Source organism: Grampus griseus (assembly GCF_964374135.1).
Source record: "Grampus griseus genome assembly, chromosome: 6".
Taxonomy (NCBI): domain Eukaryota; kingdom Metazoa; phylum Chordata; class Mammalia; order Artiodactyla; family Delphinidae; genus Grampus; species Grampus griseus.
This window is the reverse complement of record NC_139000.1, coordinates 34,618,993-34,640,431: the sequence shown is the minus strand read 5'-3', so window position 1 is coordinate 34,640,431 and position 21,439 is coordinate 34,618,993. Positions and strand designations below refer to the sequence as shown.

Sequence of the window (21,439 nt, the reverse complement as noted above, 5' to 3'; positions counted from 1 at the left end):
GTTCGGCCTGCCTGCTGTAGGGAAGTTAACAGAGAGGGAAACTGCAATCTGCCTTTGGAGCAGCCACGTTCCCAGCCCGAGGGAATCATCCCCTCTTTCCGGGACTAACTCCTTCAGCAGGACCACAGCTGTAAACACAGCACAGACCAATAGGAACCGAGAAACTGAAGTAGATGAAGGCAGGTAGCCCTGGCTTTTGGAGGCAGCCAGGATAGATGTCTTCCGAAGGGTCAAGGGAAAATCCCCACACCTTCCCTGGTCGTAAATAATGCCAGTAAGTTCCTTCACGCTGGCCTCTCTCCCTGTATGCGATAGCCGAATATGCCAGTGGGAGTAAAGGAAGAGAGGGTGTGCATTATATCTTCCGGTGCCTGGCTGCACAGTTCCGATAAGAGGGCTGTGACCACAGACACAGACAGATGATGTCCTGATCGGGCACCAAGGGCCACCACTGGCACCGCCGAGCCAGCTTGGTGAGCTTATATAACAAAGGGCTTGTCATCACTTCCTGTGAGCCTCATCGCCCACATTCCAACACAATGAGACGCTCTCTCTGCCCTGGCTTTGAAGTTCAACTGCTCATTCACAAGGCTGGGCAGAGCCTGGCTGGGAGGCAGAGAGCCTACACTGGCTCACCTTCCCATTCCCCTTGCCCTTGCCATGTCATTAATTTACTTGGAAAAAATGTTCCTTTGTGATTAAATAGTGTTTGCTTTTAAAAAACTGAAAACTATCCAACCTTGCAGTGACAACCGCTATCCACATTTGGGTCTATTTACTTCTGGCCCTTTTTCTACCTGTGTAGGTGGGAATGGGGTAGGGGGAGACTACAACTATTCGGGTTCTTATACCCTACTTTTAAAGTCTTCTGTGGTGAGCCTTTCCCCTCTTGACTCTTCTGCAGTTGAGTTACTCAACCCAGCTCTGGGTGGCCGCATTCCTTTCCACCATATACATGAACCATTTCCCACAGCTGGATATTTAAGTAATTTCCTTTTTTTTTTTTTTTCCAAATGCTGTAGGATACTGGTAGCTAAATCATTGTGACTCTCTTCACTCTCTCCTTAGGATAAACTCCTAACAGGGGAACCACTGGGCCAGAGAGTAGCAACTTTTCAGCTTCTCTGTGTTGTTCCCTCAGTCTCCCTTTATTCTTTCTGACCTGGAACCAAGTCTACAACATTTTTAAGGCAACCTTGATTTATAAGGTCCTTTTACAGTGGCCTTATTGGCTGACCTCATGATAGGGATGAACACCCTCATTTAAAGATGGGAAAATAGGCTCAGGAAGGTCAAGTGACTTACCCAAGGTCATAGACCCTCAACTTGAACCCAGACTAAGCCTGAACAGTCAGTGCTCTCTCACTGCTCCACACTGCTGCTCTCAGATCCCTAGGCCAGCGTCGGAGCGGGCATTCCGGAGTGTTTTAAAATCGAGTGCACGATGATCTGAAACACACACAGCTTGCTACAAATCCCTGAGACACATCCTGTGATTCTGGGTCCACCTGTCAATGTTTGTCAGTCTTGACCATCCAACCACAGACCAATGCAGGGAAACATGCCACGGTTCTTCAGCAACAGGGCTCAAGTGGTCTTTTATTCAGCAATGGGTAAGATTCTCTTTTACTACTAAAGAACTAAGGAATAGAAAATGTCATGCCCCTAGTGGCTGCAGGGATAAACTTAATAATGACAATCTAACTCACTTCTTTCTGATTTTTAGACTGTGAATACAGGATGACCTTAGATTTCACATTCAAACAAGCCTTTGAAATTCAAAAATCCAGATCTTCTAAGGAAGCCTTCCTTCTTCCTACAAGGGAAGCCCTGATTTCCCTTTCCGAATTTTTTAAAGAAAAGTCTGGGGAACACAAGACGGCATGAACTTCTTGTTTTGTTTCAGTACCCTTTATAAATTTAAAGTTTCCTTCCCACCTATCAGCAATGTCCCAGTTAAAATGACCCTCTGACTGAATGAAGGTGTACAACTGAAATTTACTTGCAGAGTAAGAAATATTTGAGCACAGACAGAACTATAGCCTCTGAACTTGAAGGAATTCAATGTTCCAAGGTACTTGCTGGGTTGTAGAGAAATAGGTAAAACCAGAAGAAACCATCAAAAGCAAAGAAGTTATGAAATTTTCTGGAATAACCATTCCCCAAAGGATTTGACAGGTATAAAGAAAGGCATTTCTAATTTAGGAGAGGAATTAAATAGTACCCCCCCCAAAAATGTGCCCGCACCCTCATCCACTGATTTCTTACTTTCAAACTCTTCATTCAGCGATCTCTGTGAGCCGTCAGAAGCAATTTCTGCTTCCTCTGGAGGCTTCATGTCTAATAAGTTTAAGGACTCCTCAACACAAAGGGTTTGCCTGGATGGAGAAAAGTTCCTCAGCTTTTTCAAAACCAGGCCCACTTCTGCTCTAGTCTGAGGGTGATAAAGAACCAGAATCAAGGGTGCACACAAAAATCAGGGTGGGGCGGGACAAGAGAAGGAAGGCAAGGCCCCAGACGCACGCCTGGTTTGGGCGTCTGCACTTTGAGAACATCAGGCCCAAGGCCTGCGTGTGTGATCCAGGCCTTGACAATGTTCTCAGCTGTCCTGTGGGTGACTCGGAAGTGATGACACCAATTCCCACCATCTTGTCACTTCACAGTCACGCCACAGATGGCCTTCAGATGGATCCCAGGCCTTGCAGAAGCCCAGCAAGGAGGAGCTGAATGACAGCTGAATTCCCCAGGCGTGTGCCCCAAGCATGTGGCAAGAGCCCCCTGAGCTGGCCTGATGGCACATTATTCCTAGATCTTTATTTACAAAGCGTCTCTTCAGGAATTGGGAAGCGTGCTCTGCTGGCCAGAGGGGGCTCTGATTCAGCCATGAATGAGAGAGGAATTGGACAGGGATCCTCAGGGGACCCTTCAACTGAGCCCAGCAAACATCTTCATCAAGGCTAATGTTTCTTCCCCCCTGGGGACCCAAAGCCTCCTGAGCACTTCCTGCTTCTCAGAGCTCCTCCGGTGGAGGATGTCCTCTGAAGGTCGGCATCCTAGTGGCAGCCAGAACCCCAGCGCTCCCTTCTCCCTTTTGCATTCCCTTCTTCTGAAGCCTCCAGCAGCAGCTTTACTGTGGCTCCTTCGACCTGCTATCGTTTGCCCGGACATCCTGGGCTGCCTCCAACTCCCCGAGGTGCTGTCAACAGATGGGAGAGCTGGACCTCAGTCTCAAGGTCAGGTGACTAGCTCTGTGGCCCCCCAGAACAAACAGTGCATGCTCTCCCACCTCCTTCACCCCACACAACTTCCCTGTTCAGTGGCTCTGCCCTTTCCTGCTCCGTGTTTCTACAGAAGCAAGCAGCTGAGGTGCTGCTTGGTTCATACAAGGCCTCCTCCCACCCAACTATCCAGAAAGACCATAGGTGGAGACGTAACTCTATGTCTGACGCAGGCCCCGGGACCCCTGGTGCACCATCCGTCTGACTCTGACAGAATGTGGACAAAAGCTCTCCTGGACTGGGTAACTTACAAACTACACAGAGGGCATATCTCAACTACTGATGAGAGTGATCCAGAGAATCTATCCCCTAGACAGGCACTCAGTCGATTTCCCTCCATTGCCCAATGTCATCTGAGAGCTGCCTGAGCAGTCAGTCACAGTATGGGCGGGGGGGACTTCCCTGGTGGTCCAGTGGTTAAAGAATCTGCCTTCCAATGCAGGGGATGAGGGTTCGATCCCTGGTCAAGGAATTAAGATCCCACATGCCGCAGAGCAACTAAGCCCGCGTGCCGCAACTACAGAGCCCACGCACTCTGGAGCCCGTGCGCCACAACTTGAGAAGCCCGCATGCCGCAATGAAGAGCCCGCACTGCAGCGAAAGATCCCACGTGCCACAACGAAGATCCCACGTGCCGCAACTAAGACCCAATGCAGCCAAATAAATAAATAAATAAATAAATATTTTAAAAAATAAAGAAAGAAAGAATGCAGACTGGGGTCAGGCCAGTCTGCATAAAGCATTTGGTGTCCTCCCAACGGGGCTCCCCACCCCCAGGCTCAGCTTAGGCCTCCCTCTCCCAGCCCTCTCTAACCCATCCTCTTAAGAGAGAGACAGATAGGTTTTTTTCTAAAGCCCAGATCTGACCCTGTCACTCCTGTGCTCCACCACCTTTCATTACCAGAGGACAGACCAAACTCTGTGGCCTGTCCCTTTGGGCCTTCTGTCACCTGGCCTTATCTCTCACTCTTGTATATTTTCTCTTTTGTCTTCTCACAGCCTCTCTTTCAGTCACTTCGGACCACTCGCAACGCCCCTCCCAGGATGTCCTCCTAACATCCACAAATCTCTAAATATCCAAATCCTCTGTATCCATGAAGGCCCAGCTCCCGTGCCACCTCCTCCATGAAGCCTTCCTGATGCTACTTTGGCAGCATTATCTTGAGAAGACATATGGAGAGTGCCTGGCTCAAACCAGATGCTTTATTAACAGTAGAAGGCTATGGTTTTTAAATGGCTCTGGCCTCATGGTTTTGGAACAACCAGATGATACAGAACTGACCTCTGTCACTGTTCCCTATAGCTGTGTAGCATAGAGGTTAAGGGCAGACAGAAGCCAAACTAACTTCCTGGGCTTCACACCCCCACCTGCAGCTCTGCCCATTACTAGCTGTGTCACCTATTGACGAAGTACTTAAAAAAAAACAAAACAACCCACACATGTTTGCCCTAGTTTCTCCATCTGTAAAATGGGACTCAATAGAACTTACATCCTAGGGTGTCATGAGGTTCAGTGAGTTAATATTCATAAAGCACTCGGAACAGAGTGGTGATCCAGGTAGAGTTTTTACTTCTGTTCTCCCACTGCAGAGAATCATAGGTCAACCACAAACTGACTGTCAATATAGGATAGGGATAATTTTTGAGGACAACCTCACCCGGCCAGAAAGGGAAGTCCCACTGGCTTGACTGTGGCTATAAGAAGCCCAGAGTTCGAGGCTGGGTTGAGGCCCAGGACAGACTGTGGCCAAAAGAATTCATAAAGCTCTTCCTACATGCCACGCATTGTGCTCAGCCATTTAAACAAATAATTTTGTTAAATCCTCACAAAGACCCTAGGTACTGCCCCTGAACCCCATCTCCAGAGTGTTTCATCATCTGTAAAAAGGGGATTCTAACAGGACCACCTCAAAGACTGGCCGTGAGGATCACACACAGAAAGTGTCCCACAGGCACGAGGCACAGAGTGAGGGGTCAGGAGACACTCTCTATTATTACTATGCCCATGTTAGGACAGATGAGCATTGCAGGCCCGGAGAAGCTAACCCCAAATTACTAAGCTTCTGAGCACCAGGTCCAGGATTTGAGCCCAGACTTCTGACCCCAAAACTAGTGCTCATTTCACATCACCACAGTGGACACCCCTAGGGTCCTGCCGTGTTTGGATCAACAGCTCTGGGCACCTGTGGTGTGTAGCGTCACCGGCTACCCCCACAAAGGGCAAACACCTGGCCCGAGAATACCTGGCTCCTGACACCACGCCGCTCTCAGCCAGGCAGCTTCTGCTCTGCTTGTTACCTGCTCAGCGCTGAGGTCCTGATGGCAAGATCCCACCCGCTACCCTGGAATCTACTCCTGACTGCTGCTCTCCTGCTCTCTTTGCCCTGAGACCCCCAAAATCCACCTGGGAATCGAATCCAACGATGCTCTGCTCCCCATCTGGTCACGCTTCAGAAGGATTAACTCTTCAGGGTCAACCTCAGCCCCCCCAACGCAGAACCCGCTCCAGCCTGCCACTTCCTGCCCGGGAAGCTCCTGGACTGGGGGTCCATCAATGCCCTCCACGCTTGTGATGCTGAAGGGTACTTGCCCTTAGCAGTTGGTGTCCTGGCTGGGAATCTGGCTCTATGGGGAAATGTTACAGCCTGCAGCTTCCCTCTGCCTTTGAAGATACGATCACACATCTGAGGGTCGTCATGTGGAAGAAGTAAGGTTAGACTGGTTCTGCTTGACCTCAGAGTCCAACTAAAACAGTAACAGAATCCACAGAGAGAAAGAGGTCAGCCAGCAGAGCTCCCATAAACACCAGGTACTCAACAAACCTGTACTAAGTTGGAGGGAACAGCAGAAAAAACTTGAAAGCTCAGCTGTGCAAACGAGTGTGTGCTCATGTGACAAATCCCCCCATAACTGGAAGTTTTCAGGCACGGATGCAGGAGGGTTGGACTGGATGATCCTTAGGCTCCCCTGGAACCCCAAACCAAGTTCCAGGACAGCAACTTTCAGCATTGGCTGCATATCAGAATCACATGGGGACCTTCCAAAAGTACTGATACTCAGGCTCTGTCCCCAGAAACCATGGTGTGATTAGTGTGAGGTGGAGCCCAGGCAACTAAAAATTTTGAAAAATGCTCTCCTGGTGATTTGTGCTGCCAGGGCTGGTCTAGGTAGGGTTCATTGACATGCTGTGACACACAGCATAGTGAATTAGGCAGACACCCTCAGCCTCTTAGGCCCATAAAAATGTTCATCCGTGTTCATGCAGAAAATTCTGCATCTTTTTTTCCTTGACTTATTCACTGTGAACACTCCTGGTCTTAATCTGTTCCATCAACACCAATTCATTAATGTCACAAACCCCACAGCAGACACTGCAGGATGGATTATCCTGACGCTGGCCTGAGCCAGGAAAAGAAGAACGTGCAACAGAGCCTCGGAAAGGGTCCCTCACCAATTGAAGACATAGGACACCTGGGTTGAGGGGACAGAAGAGGTCGGTGGGTGGGGGAAGAACTCTGTGAATTCATGTCACTTGCATTGGACTTTGGTGGGTGTGAAAAAAATTTAAATGACCAAAATAATATAGTCCCCACATACCACACCTTCAAGTCCTCTCCATCCTTCCAGTCTGAGCTCTGCTACCCATGGTCTACTACAGTGCTGCCCGTGCCCACCTCAGGTTCCAATGCTTCTTGTTACTCAGAGTCATTACCTGCCTCTGTATCCTGGCACTGAACACTTTCTGCCTTGCAGCAGAGATATTCCTGGGCCTTTCCAGTATCCCCTCCTGGGCTTTGAGTTAGAGTGCCAGGGCTTACTCATTGCTGATGGTCTGCATGACTCAGCCCAGTGCTGGAACATGGCGGGTATCTAAAAAATGTTTGCTGCATGGATGACTGAATGCTGCACCCCTCTCTCCACAAAAGTCACCATGCGAAAGCTGAAAGGGACCCACCCAGATAAGGCTACATAGGCAGGGCGAACAGTAAGTGGTTGCACTGGATATACCTAGACAGCCGGCCCCCTGGTCCTGGAGGAGGAAGCTGACTCCAGTAGAGGTGAGGCGAAGCTTTCCTGGCCTCATCCCACCCACCGCGTCAGGTATGGCATCCAAAGATGAAGTACTAATACCCAGTTACTTCCCTCAGGTGTCAGGAGTTGAATGTATAATAAGTGCATGGGTATCTGCAGACGGAAGGTGTCATTTTATAAAGACAAGGTGAAATCATCATTATCATAATAGCTAATGAGAATTTAACACAGTCAGGGCAAGATGGAGTCAAAATATTGAAGTCTAAAAAGGCACCTGAAGAAATACAGACAGCTCACAGAGCAAGCAAGGAGGAGAGGATGTCCAGACACAGACTGGTCATTTGGAAAAATAACATTAAAACCCTACCTCATACCCTGAAATCAAACTCCAGATTAAAGTCAACGTTAAAAAAGAAAGAGGGACTTCCCTGGTGATCCTGTGGTTAAGAATCTGCCTTCCAATGCAGGGGACACGGGTTCGATCCCTGGTCGGGAAACTAAGATCCCACAGGACACAGGGCAACTAAGCCACACGCTGCAACTAGAGAAACTCGCGCAGTGCAACAAAAAAGCCTGCGTGCTGCAACGAACGATCCCATGTGCCACAACTAAGACCTGACGCAGCCAAAGAAAGAAAGAAAGAAACCATCAAAGTATTAGAAGAAAATACATTGGAGTACAGAAAACTTTTCTAAGCAGCACACTCAAAAATCATGAGAAACATCGACTGATTCAGCAACAGAAAACCATTCAGTGTAAACAACAAAAGCAACCACCAGATACAGAGCCGAAAGGCAAATTACAAACTTGTAAAAAAAAATTCCCTGCAACCCAAACGGCAGGCGAGGGGCTGCCATCCTTAATCCACAAAGAGCTCTTACGAATTAATAAAAAGATAAACCCTATGGCAGGAAGGATGGACAGATAGAAGTACACAATTTCGGAAATGAGACACAAGCAGTCAACAAACATATGCACCAGTAACCTAAGAAACTGCAAATTAAACTAAATTGCATTAGAGTAAAGCAGGTGAAAACTTGTAAGGTCTTTCTAGTATTTGAAAGAATGTATCAAAATTTTTATCTTCCTACCCAACAATTCTCCTCTGGGAATCAATCCCAGATAAATAATCACAGACTTATTTATGCAAAGAATTAAGTTACAAAGATGTTCACTATAGCACTGTTAAATTAGTGAAAACTGGGAGAGCCTAAATAAGCAAACAGAATACTATACAGACATTAAATTACTGTTGTTGAATGTTTAAGACAATGTAGACATCTTTCCATGTCTTTAAGCAAAAAGAACACAAATAGATACACACAATATTAATTTTTGTGAAGTGAAATATATATATACACAGACACACACACATATATATGCACTGAAAAAAAGGCTAGATGGAAAAACAGTGAAATGTTAACAGCGGTTTCTCTGAATTGTAGAATTAAAGTTGGTTTCTATTTTAGTTTTGCTTATCAGCATTTTCTATACCAAACCTGTCTTAGTTTTGTTGAAGGGGGAAGAGAAAAGTTAACACAGAGATAAACATTGAAATATATCAAAAAATCCAAGCTTGCTGTTCTGAGGAACGGCCTTAGAACACGGCCAACTCGCATCTGCCCCACATGGGAGAGCAGGTAGGGGCTGAGTCATTCCGCGAATGCCACGCGGGCCCCAAATCACATGCACGGCTTTGGAATGCACCGGGAGGATTACGAGGCTGTCTGGCTTTCTGGGAGTGCACGCCCCACAAAACAGTGAAGCTTCACTGTGAAGAATTTTCTGGTCATTTTCATTTTTAGAGTTTAGCTGTGGCCTGTAGAAACCAGGAAAGTTCCTTTCTTCCTCCTTCTGTTTGCCTCCTCCTCGTAGCCCACCTACTGGTGAGCCCCAGATGAGAAAGAACATTGGCAACAATCACAAGCGCTCCGTAAGGAAATGCTCTGCTTAGCAAAACAGGCAGGTTCCAGCCTCCTCTTCACCCTGCTCTGGTGCCCAGCTGAGGCACACAACACAGCAGGTGGCCTCCCAATTTGGAGAATGGGGGCAATTTTCGACCAGTGGCAGGTGGCCCTTCACATCCAGCTCCCTGCCTCTTTCCTCTATCATGTGCAGTTACACCAGTCAATCCCCAGGCTCTGGCCACACCTGCTTGCGCCCAGCAGGGGTCCCTTTCCAATCTCAGTCACTGTCGACAGGACCCCTTCTGTCTGGGATGCCCCATGTGCACCTTCCTCTGGACCCACCTCCCAGATGACTTCCTCTTCCTGGTGGTTTTCCCCAGCCCCAGACAGAGGCCACCCATGCCTTCTCTGGGTTCTCAGAGCGTGTTTGGCTCTTAAGTCCCAGAATCAGTTGCTGGATCAACTCCACTGGCTGGACTGTGACTGCGCTTCCAGGGTCCTCCCATCTCAGCTAATGACAATTTACCCTCCCGGCTGCTCAAGCTAAAACCTGGAGTCATCTGTGACTCTCCTCACCCCTCACATCTCACATTTCATCTGGCAGGAAATCCTGCAGCTCTACCTTCAGGGCATGTCCTGAATCTGGTCTCCTCTCATCACCTACCGCTAACACCCCAGTTCCTGTGGCTGAAGGTCCTCCCAGCTGGTCTCCTGGCTGGTCCCCTCCAGTCTATTCTCCAGTAGGCAGCCAGAGTGATCCTTTCAAAACCCAAAAGCCAGATGACGTCATTCCTCTGCTCAGAACCTCCACTGACTTCCCATCTCACCCAGAGATAAAGCGAGAGAGGCCCGAAACACTCAGCCTCCCTGTCCCACCTCTCAGAACTCGTCTCCCCACTTCCTCTCCACCTGCTCCACTCAGTCATGCCAATCTCCCTGAAGCAGCCAGGCATGCTCCTGCCTTGGACTTTTGCCCTGACTGTTCCCTCTGCCTGGAATGCACTTCTCTCCGAGAGCCGTGTGAATCACACCATCACACCCTTCAGCAAAGCCCTCTGAGCACCCATCTGAAACAGCACCCCACCCCAAACTGAGGCCCACCCCAGCTTTATTTTTCTCTACACTCTACCCGACATACTTTATTTGCTTGAATCCTCTCACGAGAGGGTAAACTCAGGGTAGCATGAATTTTTATGTTTTGTCCACAGCTGTATCCCCAGCATCTAAATAGAACAATACCCAGCAGGTAGCCCATTCTCAACAATGTGTGTTTAATGAATGAATGGGGAGAAAGGACTTGGTATGGGCTCTCATGGCCCAGCTGAGGACTCGGAGTCCAGCCTGTAAGTGAAGGCCCAGCAGTGGACCAGCCCTGCCCCAGCCCACCCACCTATCAAGTCATTTCTCCCCTCCCCGGCCTTGGGAAGCCCCTTTCTGACCATTATTCTTAAGTTCTGCTTGGAAAACTCAGGGCCTGAGTCATTCCCCAGGGCCCTGACTAATTCTCTCTCCATCCCTTGGACCCACCTCCAAGATCCTTCCTCTACTGCATAATGGGAAATCCAGAGAGAGCTCCCCTTGGAGAAGATGGAAAGGAACTGAATGATTTAGAGGAAAATTCAGTTCTTCCTGGCTCATCAATTGAGAAAGTGCAAACTCTCAGGAAGCCAGTGCCTCCGAAAGTGAAACATTAATAGAAATATTACTGGAAAATACCAAACAGGAAGAGAAGGAAAATTCCATTGTGGAAGCAAGGTCCTCTGTCGATGCTCCTTAATGATCTCAGTAACTCGTTTCAGAATCAAAACACGGAAAGAACCGGAAATCAATCAGGCTGTCACCCTTCCTGTGGACTGGAGCTTTGGCCAAACCACCTCCACACCACCCCGGCACAAAGGGCACTGGGCTCAGAACACAAGGTCAACAGCCTGGCTACTGGCTCGGCCAGTTCCTGCTGGGAGGCAGGGTGGGCTCCATGCCTCCCTAGACCCTCAGTTTTTCCATCTGTAAAATGGGTGTTACAGCACCTTCCTCACAGAGTGACTCTTAGAGTTAAATTAATTATGGGTGTGAAAGTATCTTTTCAGCTGTGGAATACTCACCCAAATGTAGGAGTTTGGGTGGGTCCTACAATGCTAACAGAGGGGATTTTTATAAGAGTTTAAATCTAGCCACAAATAAGGCAGAGAAAATTCAGGTATGAGATTGTGCAGCCTGAGGTGATATGGCACAGTGATTCAAAACAAAGACCCTAAAGCCAGCTTCAAATCTCATCTCTGCCACTTACTGGCAGGGTGACCTTAGACAAGTTACTTAACCTCTCTGCCTCGTGCTCTCATATGTAAAATGGGAATGACAGTAGCATCTACCTCAAGGGACTTTGGTGAGCAGTAAGTTAGCGCACGTAGAGCACAAAGAACAATGTCTGCCTTAGAGTATATGCAATGGAAGTACTGGCTAATACTGCTATTGTGGAAAGCTCCTTCAATTCAAGTGACTACTCTTTCTTGATTCAAACGCCTCCTCCTCCAAGAAACCTTCCCTGCTTCCCTCAGTTGAAATGAACGTCCTCCTGACCCTGCTTCTCCTTCAGCTCCACGGAATCAAGGCTCTGCCCAGAACAGCTTCTGTGCCAGGATGGCTCTCAGCTCACCCACAATACTTTGTTTATAGACAAATTCTGCCATACAGAGCTGTGTTCTAACCTTGGTTCCTGTGTCCTCACCAGAAAACAAGCTCCTTACAGGCAGGCACTACCCAACTCCTAGTTCATCCCTGTATCCACACAGCTCCTGACAGTGGCCTGCATATGGCAATTTCTCAGTCAACACGAGCCAAACAAGTTACAAGTCAGTGTGGCAGACACCACCGGCAGCCTGTCTCCATCCTGCAGGAACAGCCTCCCTCAGAAAGCTGACGGAGGTGCTGCCATCAGCCAGCCAGCAACCCGGCTCTCTGCTTCAAAGCCACAAATCCCAATTTATTTTCTAGGGCCCAGCCTGACCTACCCCTTCGCCACAGGCCACTACCACTTGGCTCTCTCAGCACAAGATGAGAAAGCCAGCTCCAAGTGAAACTGCCCAGGGAAGCACTCGACCACAGGCAGGTTCAGCTTTGCTTAAATGGCCAAAGGAAAACACACTTGTCTCAGATTTGCCTTTTAACACCTATTTTATGGGTCAGAAATGCTTTGGGGGAGAGGACGAGGTCAAGTCTTGGGGGTTCAGTCTGTGGAAATCAGTCATGTTCTGAGGTTGTCAGATTAGAAGACGGTCATCAGATCTCCTTCAAGGAAACTTAGGTTCCTTGTTGACAAGGGCCAAGATATAAGTTTTTTTTTTTTTTCTTAAAAGAGTACACACAGCCTCGCCAGTCCTTGAATGAGAAGACATAACAGTTACAAGACACACATCTTGTGATCTTGTGCAGCTGTCCCTTGGGAAGTGGCAACTCTGTGTGCAGAATTTTTCTATGAAATAACTCAAGTGCTACATTAACATCTCATTTATGGAACTCAGAGGGAGATGAGGGAGGGAGAGAGAAAAGCCAGCTCTGGGGAGCCTTTGGGGACCACCAAAGCCCAGACTGAAAGGGATGGGGGAGGGGGTGCAAGAAGAGGAGCATTAAGTGAAGGGGAGCAGGAGACATACAACACACATTTCAGTAAATATCAGAGTCTTGGGACTTCCCTGGTGACGCAGTGGTTGAGAATCCGCCTGCCAATTCAGGGGACACGGGTTTGATCCCTGGTCTGGGAAGATCCCACATGCCGCAGAGCAACTAAGACCGTGCACCACAACTACTGATCCTGCGCTCTAGAGCCTGCGAGCCACAACTACTGAGCCCACGTGCCAAAACTACTGAAGCCCATGCGCTCTAGGGTCTGCATGCTGCAACTACTGAAGCCCGCACGCCTAGAGCCCATGCTCCGCAACAAGAGAAGCCACCACAATGAAAAGCCCACGCTCCGCAACAAAGAGTAGCCCCTGCTCGCTGCAAATAGAGAAAGCCGGTGCGCAGCAATGAAGACCCAACGCAGCCAAATAAATAAATAAATAAAAAATCAGGGGCTTCCCTGGTGGTTCAGTAGTTGAGAGTCCGCCTGCCGCTGCAGGGGACGCGGGTTCGTGCCCCGGTCCGGGAGGATCCCATGTGCCGTGAAGCGGCTGGGCCCGTGAGCCGTGGCCACTGAGCCTGCGTGTCCGGAGCCTGTGCTCCGCAGCGGGAGAGGCCACAACAGTGAGAGGCCCGCGCACCGCAAAAAAAAAAAAAAAAAAAAAAAGATTAAAAAATCAGAGTCTTACTATCTCCATCTAAATCATTGAAAGGAGAGGAACAAATTGATAAAAAGCATATAGGCTTTGAATTCAGACTGAATAGGTATAAACTGGGCCCCATCACTTGGTAGCTGTGTTACATTAGGCAAGTTATTACCTCTGAGACTCAGTTTCTTTAACTGTAAAATGGGGGCAATACTATCCATGGTAGAGGAATAGCACTAAAGGCCCCAATAGCACTAATGGCCTGTCTGTATCCTTGTCCTCTGCCATGGGACTTCGCAGCTCCTCCTCTCTCCCCGAATCCCGGCTGGCCTTATGACTTGCTTTGGTCAACAGAATGCAGCAGAAGGGACAGTAGGGACAGTAGGCCAGTTTCTTACCTCAAGAAACTGTATGGGCTTCTGTAATTTCTTGGAACCCTGCCACCATCATATGAACAAGGCTAACTCGCTGGAAGATGAGAGACCACATGGAACAGAGCTTACTCGATATAGCCAAGGCCATCCTAAACCAGGCATCCCCATACATGTAAGAGAACCTGGCTAGGACTGGCAGGGCAGCACATACACTCCACACTGACCTTAGATGCCTGAGTGAGCCCAGCTGAGGCCAGAAAAACTACTCAGCTGACGTGTGGGTTCATGGTCAATAATAAAGGCTTATCATTTAAAGCAGGGGTTGGAAACTACAGACCACAGGCCAGCTTCCTGTTTTTGTAAATAAAGATTGGATACAGCTACACCCTTTTAATTTATATATTGTCTAAGTCTGCTTTCAAGCTACAATGGCAGAATAGTTGAATAGTTGTGATGGGGGCTGTCTGGCCTGCAAGCTAAATTATTTACTAACTGGCTCTAAGAAACTTTGCTAACCTCTGGTTTAAAACCAGAGTTTGGCATGATTTGTTACGCAGCAATAGCTAACTGATACAGTACATAAACCCCTTCTCCGGTGATTGTGAGGATTCAAGGACCAATTAAGCGGTTAGCCTGAAGCCTGGAGAACATACTTCTCTTCCGGGGAATCAATGGGAAAAACTGGGTTTGATATGCAGCGTTTTTCTCACACTACTTTCAAGGGACAGGACTTCAAAGAAGAAAGTGTTCCAAGCCAAACCACAGCTACCAAGCTTGGCTCTTACCTTTCCAATCAATTACTTTCTCAGAACTGGAGAATGTGGTTGTTAACCAAATAGAAATGACTGACAGCTCATGCTTGACCCTGGCTTCAATCAAGCTATACATCAATGATTTGAAGTGAAAAGGATTGAAAGACAAGTCACAACTCCCCACAAAGACAGTGAGACACTCTCTTCCTGTTGTGGCTCTAACCTCCGTCTGCAACCTCCTGCCACACCCACCCTTCAGAGCCTCCAACCATTCTCTTGGCACAAGCCTCTGCATGGAGAAGCTCAAATGCTGCCACCCCCGAAAGCCCTCCTTGAATTCACAGACAGAGTTGAGGCCCTCCCAGCCCTTTGCACACCCTTCTGTTCTGGCATGTCACATGTTGCGACACTGCCTCATTACCCGTCTCTGTCTCCCAGACTAGATCTTGAAAAGCTCGTGTTCAACTACAAACTGAAAAGCTTCTCTCTTGGAAAGCTGGCCACCACTTATTCTCTCTGAATTGCCCCCTGCTTAGCATGCTGCTCAGAAACTGTTTGCTGAGTGTTTAAAAAAAAAAAAAGTTGAACATGATATTATTTATTCCTTAGGAAACATGTTATTTAACTCAACTCTGTGGATGCTGACAAAATATAAATTGTTGGTACACATCAGCATGTATTTAAAACTTGGGGAACTGATGTCATGGTGCATCTTGACTTTCTCAGTTGCAGCGGAAACATTTACTTAATTTTGATAAAAGAACAAGACTTCAGCAGAAAATACAACTGGATGAGCCCTGTTCGGCTGCACAAAAGGAGACCTACCAAGTTACTGGCCTTTTTGTCATCATTATTTTTTTATAAAGACAACCTGAAGGAATAATATTTCCACCTACTAAAGTTTCGTTTTTCTCTTCCCAGGAGTTCAGGCCCTCACTGTGTCTCACTCGGACTGTATTGTAATTGCCTCCTAACTCCAAACCCATTTCCCCCAGACTGTGGCAGCTGTGTGTAACCTGGGATCCTCCTCAACCATGGCTCTGAGTCTATCCTTTTCCTGACTCAACAGTCTTCAAGGATTCCCCTGTGAGATCTAAACTCAGGACCCCACGTATCTCACATTGTCACCTCTCATTCCCCAAGTGAGGCCCACTGCAAGAAAGCTCTAGTTTCTAAGAACACCCTCCACATTAAGGTTTCATACATATATTTGCACACACATACGCCCACACACATACATATATGGACACACGTATGCATGTACACTCACAGCACAGGCACCTAAGTGCTCCCGCAGGCTTCAGTCAGCCTTCTCCCCAGCTCAAAGCTGCCTCCTAGGTGAAGACCTCACTAAATTCCCCAAGACAAAAACACTGGGAAACAAATGATGAAAAGACAATGTGTGTAGATATCCTCCGGAGGCTTAGGTCAAAGATTACTGCCAAGTCTTTTGCAGCCTTTATTCCCTTCCTCCTAGCTCGCCCTTGTACCAAGAGATCTCTGAGCACAAAAGTAAGTGCAGGGAAAAGCTAGTTAAACTGAAAACACAGTCTGTTACAGATGATTCTAAAAGGGAAAATGCCCCAAACTGGAGGCTGGCTGAGTGGTGCATATGTGACCAGGTGTGTGTGTGCCCCGGGACTTATCTGGGAGAGTAGAAGGACGCCCACGTATGTGTCAGGAGGAAGCACAGGTAACTAAGGGAAGCAGGAGAAGGGCCCCCCAAAGATAAAGCTGGTTGGGAGGTGGCAATGGAGGCCCTCAAAGGAGGATCTATGGACCAATAGCTCCTACTCCCATGCCATAGCAACCCTCAACACAGGCCGATGTTAAAAACACAGGGCCTGGCACGCAGGCGGCATTCAGCAGCCCTAGGGGTTCTTGTCCTAACTCCTAACAACAGAAAAAAGGAAGCTGGGTCTGAGATTAAGTGGGCTAGAGTAGGTTTTCCTGGATCTGTGGGTGAGGGGCAGAAGGCGGGCTCTGGGGTGTTCAGGGCTGGATCTGCAGTATGCCTGACCTTCCAAAAGCTATCTGGCTGGAAATAATGTGAAAACCAGGCTGCCTCCTGGCTGCCTGGCCAGGAATTGGGGGTGGGTGTTAGCCCCGGATTAGGAGGCAGTCCCACAAAGAGGGCAGAGATGAGGACATCCAGAGTCTGCATCCCAAAGCAGCTCTGACCAGAAGACCCAGAGGGAGGGTTAAGAAGCCACTGTTTCATTAGTGTTCTCTAAGTGTGGTCCCAGGATCAGCAGCAAAAGATCACCTGAGAATTTGTTAGAAATGCACATTCTCAGGCCCCACACCAGGTGTGGTGACTCAGGCACTTCAGGCGATGGGTCCCACAATCTGTGTTTTAACCAGTGCTCCGGGTGCCAGTTTGAGAACCACTGCATACTATGACCCTTCTGGGCTCCTTCCCCTCCTACTCGTTAGAAAGAACATCTGGTAGCCACAATCCCTCCAACTCCAAGGATCACAACAACTTCTTAAAAGACCAAAGGGCTCAAAGTCAAAACCTAGTATGTGAAAATACAGCCCAGAGATATCTTTTTTTTTTTTTTTGACTGTGTTGGGTCTTTGTTGCTGCGCACAGGCTTTCTCTAGTTGCAGTGAGCAGAGCACAGGCTCTAGGCACGCAGGCTTCAGTAGTTGCAGCAGGTGGGCTCAGTAGTTGTGGCTCATGGGCTCTAGACCACAGGTTCACTAGTTGTGGCGCACAGGCTCAGTTGCTCCTCGGCATGGGGAAATCTTCCTGGACCAGGGTTCAAACCCATGTCCCCTGCATTGGCAGGTGGATTCTTAACCACTGTGCCACCAGAGAAGTCCCCAGAGAGATCTTTTTTAAAAACCACATTTGCTCACATCATTTAGCAGCTAAACCCCCTCACTGGCCCTCACTGTGCTTAGCTTTCAAGGTCCTCCCTCACCCGGGCCCTCCTGCCCCTCTGGGGTCCTGCCCAACTCTAACCTCTGAATTCTGGCCACAGGGCCTTTACCTGCAGTCCCCTACAGCACCAGGCTCTCTTCTGCAGCCAACCATAATAATGGTCCTCCCTGACCACGTCCCATCACGGCACTTACCATGCACACTGTGGCCTGGGCCACAGTATTCACTAGACCCTGCTCTAGTACCCAGCAAGGGAGAGCACAGAGAAGACCTGTAAGAAATACAAACAAGCCAAGTCTTCAACACACTTGACACTCCAGCTATAAAACTTATTATTCCTCAGTATTTGAAACAGTCTTAATTATAATAAGAAAAAACATTTACTAGAGTTTTGAAAACCATAAAGAAAGACTTCAGTGAGCAAGCAGAACGACAAGCAGTGGTAGAGAAAGGAGATTTGCCCACCTGGGAGGTGGTCATGGAGTAATGGGGGAAGGCACAATCTCTCTGGAGAGCTAGGGTGGGCCGTCCTTCCATCCCCAGGGACTTCAGGTTCTCCCAGGCCAGCACCTAGCCAAGCCTGGGCCACACATAAGGCAGCAGGGAGCCTCTCTGCTGTTTCCCTCATAGATCAACCACAAACCCATAATCCTGGGGGCTCTCGGAGAAACCTCCTCTGTCCCCAAGGCAGCACCTGGGTGACCACCTGGCTTCCAGCTCTTCGTCATTTAGGTATGGCATCCTGGGTGCTTAGGAAGCCCAGGGTCCATGCTTCCAAGATGTGTCCCCAAAACTGGCCCAGAGGGAGGTGGAATCCACCAACTGCCCACGATGCCTTCAGCAGACCCAGTGGGGGGAGGAGGGAGTACTCGGGGGACCTAGGACCTTGGGGGAGAGGAAGTCAGGCAGAAAAAAATCAGGAGGGGCATCCCCTTACTCCTCCTGCCTGGAAAACAAAAAAGATCCCTTTCCAAGCACCAGCTGGCAGGTAGGAGCCTGTCTCCCTCCTGTCTGGACATCCAGTCCTAAAAGAAACTCAGACTCTATCAGTCTCCCCCAGCCCACACCTGGGCAAAAGTTTACCTTTGGGAGAACGTAGGGGGCCAGAGGAGAACAAGAGGGACAGCGGCCTGATAGCCATTGCAAGGCACTGGGCCTCAGATGTAATCAAAACACTGCCTTCCACCAGAAGTAGACAGAACAAGTATTATTTCGTGGGGGAAAGGAGGGTGTCACAGGAGTGTGAAGGGGGAGGAGAGGGCCCCATCTGGCTGGAATTAACTAACCTGCTTCAAAGGTGGGGCTCGAGATGGTCTGATTTGTTAGGGAGGGGAGGTTGCACAAAATCATCCCCCTCATCCCTGGGGCTGTATGGGGTGGGGGTAAGGTCAGGAAGGAAGGTGAGGTTTTGGAGGGGTGGGTCTCCTTCCAGCTGGCTGGGTAGGCGGACCCCTCCCATGCGCGGCTGGAGGAACTGACAGGTCTAAGTGGAGCGCTCTTGTAGGCCAGCTCACTGCAACTGGAAGAGCACGCTTGGGGTTCCCGGTGCAGCTCCAGTACAAAAGGCCGTCCCATTTCGAAACCTGGCGCAGGGGGGTGGGTCAGGGCAGGGCGTTTAGAGTGATTTACATATATCCATTTAAAGACAGCCGGTCTGAATCTGCCATCGGAAATGGGTAATATCCGGCGAGTCCCTTCCCAGCTCCGGACCTCAGTTTCCCATGTATAGAATCGGGCAGGAGGAAGAGGAGGTAGACAAGAGTAAACACGCTGTTAAGTCCGTGACAGCTCTGCCTCTCTGACTTTCCTCCTCGGGGGTCTGAAGGGCTAGTTAGGTGTCTCTTTCTTGGGCAAGGCTGGGCGGGGCGCTCTCGTCAGGCTACTTCCGAAAGGGGCACCTGGCTGTGGGCTCAGAGACAGGACGTTTTGGCAGCAGCAGTGAAAGAGACTGTGTCAGGAGGCCGGCGATCGGGGAAAAAGCGCATGCAGAGGCAGAACTGGGAAGCACCGTTGAGAGGCCTGACCCCAAAGGTCCTAGCCCGAGTGGATGTAGGAACTCGAAACTAGACAGGTGCCTCAGTTTACCCGTGCGCACAGTGGCTCTGGAACCTCGGGTGAGGCCGAGGGGCGCCTTACCTTGTCCTTCTTGCCGGCACAGCTCTCTTCCGCGGCCGAGGCGCCACACCTGTTGAGCAGTTTCTTGCCTCCGCAGGCCGTCGGGCTCCAGGTGCGACCGCCTGAGCAGGAGCCCCCCGAGGGTTCTGGGGCACCGCCCGCGGCGCTCTCCACCTTAATGAGGCGGTGCTTGGGGGAGATATAGCGCACCTCGGCTGGCGTGGCGGGCCGCCGCTCGCTGCTGCTGCGGTAGAGGTGAGGGGAGCCCGAGGACGACGACGAGGACGCGGCGGCGCCCGCGCCAGAGGCGGCACAGCAGCAGCCCGCGGCGCCCGTCGCGGACGAGGCCGAGAAGGCACGCTGCCCCCCGCCTGGCTCCCCGCCGCCGCAGTAGTCCAGGCGGCACATGGCGCGCAGTTTGCGCAGAGACGAGCCGGGCCCGTTGTAGGGGTCCTCAAAGTCGCGCTCCTTCTGTGCGCGGTAGGCGCGGATAAGGTCGCTAGTGCTGCCGCTGTCGTCGGGCAGCGATCCCGACGAGGCCGAGAAGCAGGAGGCGGCGGCCGTACCGCAGGACGCCGAGGTGGCAGAGGGGGCCTGCGGCACGGCCTGGGGGGTCTGCGAGGGCCGCTCGCCCCGGCGCCGCTGCTCGCGGTAGTCGGGCCGCGGCGGCTGCGGGGGGCTCTTAGTCTTGCTGTTGCCCAAGCTGAAGTACTTGTTCAGCCACTTGGCCATGGCGAGAGGCCGCCTAGGGCCGCGGCGCGGGAGCCGGGTCCGCCGCCGCGGCCATTCGGGGGGCAGTGCTGCCGCCCAGGTCCCTCGGCGCCCCCGCCCCGGCGAGGGGCGTCCGGGGCGCCCGCTCCCGACGCCAAGTTCAAGTTCTCTCCTCCGCCTCCTGCCGGCCGCTCCCGGGCTCCGGCCGCTGCAGCACCGCCCTCCGCCTCCTCCGCGCGCCTCCCAGGCTTCGGATCTCGTGCCCTTCGCGGGCGCGTCTCATGGGATCCGGCCGCGGCCCCACAGATAACTAAAGGCCCGGGCGCCCCCCTCCTCGGACGCTCTGGCCGTGCGCTCCGCCACGGAGCGCGCTCCTGCCCCGTCGGAACCGCAGCCACCGCCTTGGCCCGGATTCCCGGTACTGCTGGAACTTGTCGGCGTCCTCGGCCCCCCACTTCTTCCTTCCCGAGAACGCTGTAGCGAGCTCGGCACCCGGCCGGCTAGCAAGCGGGCCGGAGAGCGAGCGAGCGAGCAAGCGACGAGGGAGGGAGGAGGCAGCCGGCGCCCGCCCGAGCCCGCGCGCCCGTGCCCGTCCCGGCGGCGCCTGCTGCTGCCGCTGTCGCCGCCTCCCGAACCGCCGCGTGTGTGACACTCGGGCCGCCAGCGCCCGCCCCGCGCTGCGGCCCCGCCCTCCCTGAGCCCGCGCGCGCCCCGCCCCCATCCCGCCCCCGCAGACCCCGCCCCGCCCCGCCCACCCCCACGCGTCCTGCTGCCAGACCTCGGCCCTGGCTCCGCCCCTCTTGCGCCCGGGTCCTGGGCAGAAGCAGCTCCCCTCTTCAGCACGCGCCACCTCCTGTGGCCGCCTCGGCGCCAGGCCCTGGGTCTCGCCTGAGGGCGCCGGGGTCCCGCGGCGCAACCGGCCCCGTCTCGCTCGCAGTCCGCCGCCTCCTAGGGCGAGAGGTTGCCAGCCTAAGCCTGCAGCGCGCAGAGGCCAAACCCTTCCCCGGGACCCGCGCGCTGTGCTACCCAGGGATCCCCACTGTTGGGGACACGAGGCTTTTCTAGTTTACGGCGTGACCCGCTTGGAGGAATTGCGGTGCCGAGACCCCTTAGGGACA

The 21,439-nt window shown here is 51.2% G+C and overlaps 1 protein-coding gene across 3 annotated transcripts in view; it reads right to left on the bottom strand.

Moving 5' to 3' along the window:
• The window catches only part of SHB (SH2 domain containing adaptor protein B), a 135,081-nt gene extending 114,134 nt beyond the window's left edge, over positions 1–20,947 (bottom strand). For all 3 annotated transcript variants that reach the window (XR_014296907.1, XM_082657114.1, XM_082657115.1), the window contains exon 1: positions 19,632–20,947. Coding sequence is in view for 2 of the 3 variants with exons in the window: in XM_082657114.1 (XP_082513240.1) it covers positions 19,632–20,342 (711 nt within the window). In the remaining variant the exon portion in view is untranslated. The remainder of the gene's footprint in view (positions 1–19,631) is intronic.
• Positions 20,948–21,439: the final 492 nt, after the last annotated feature.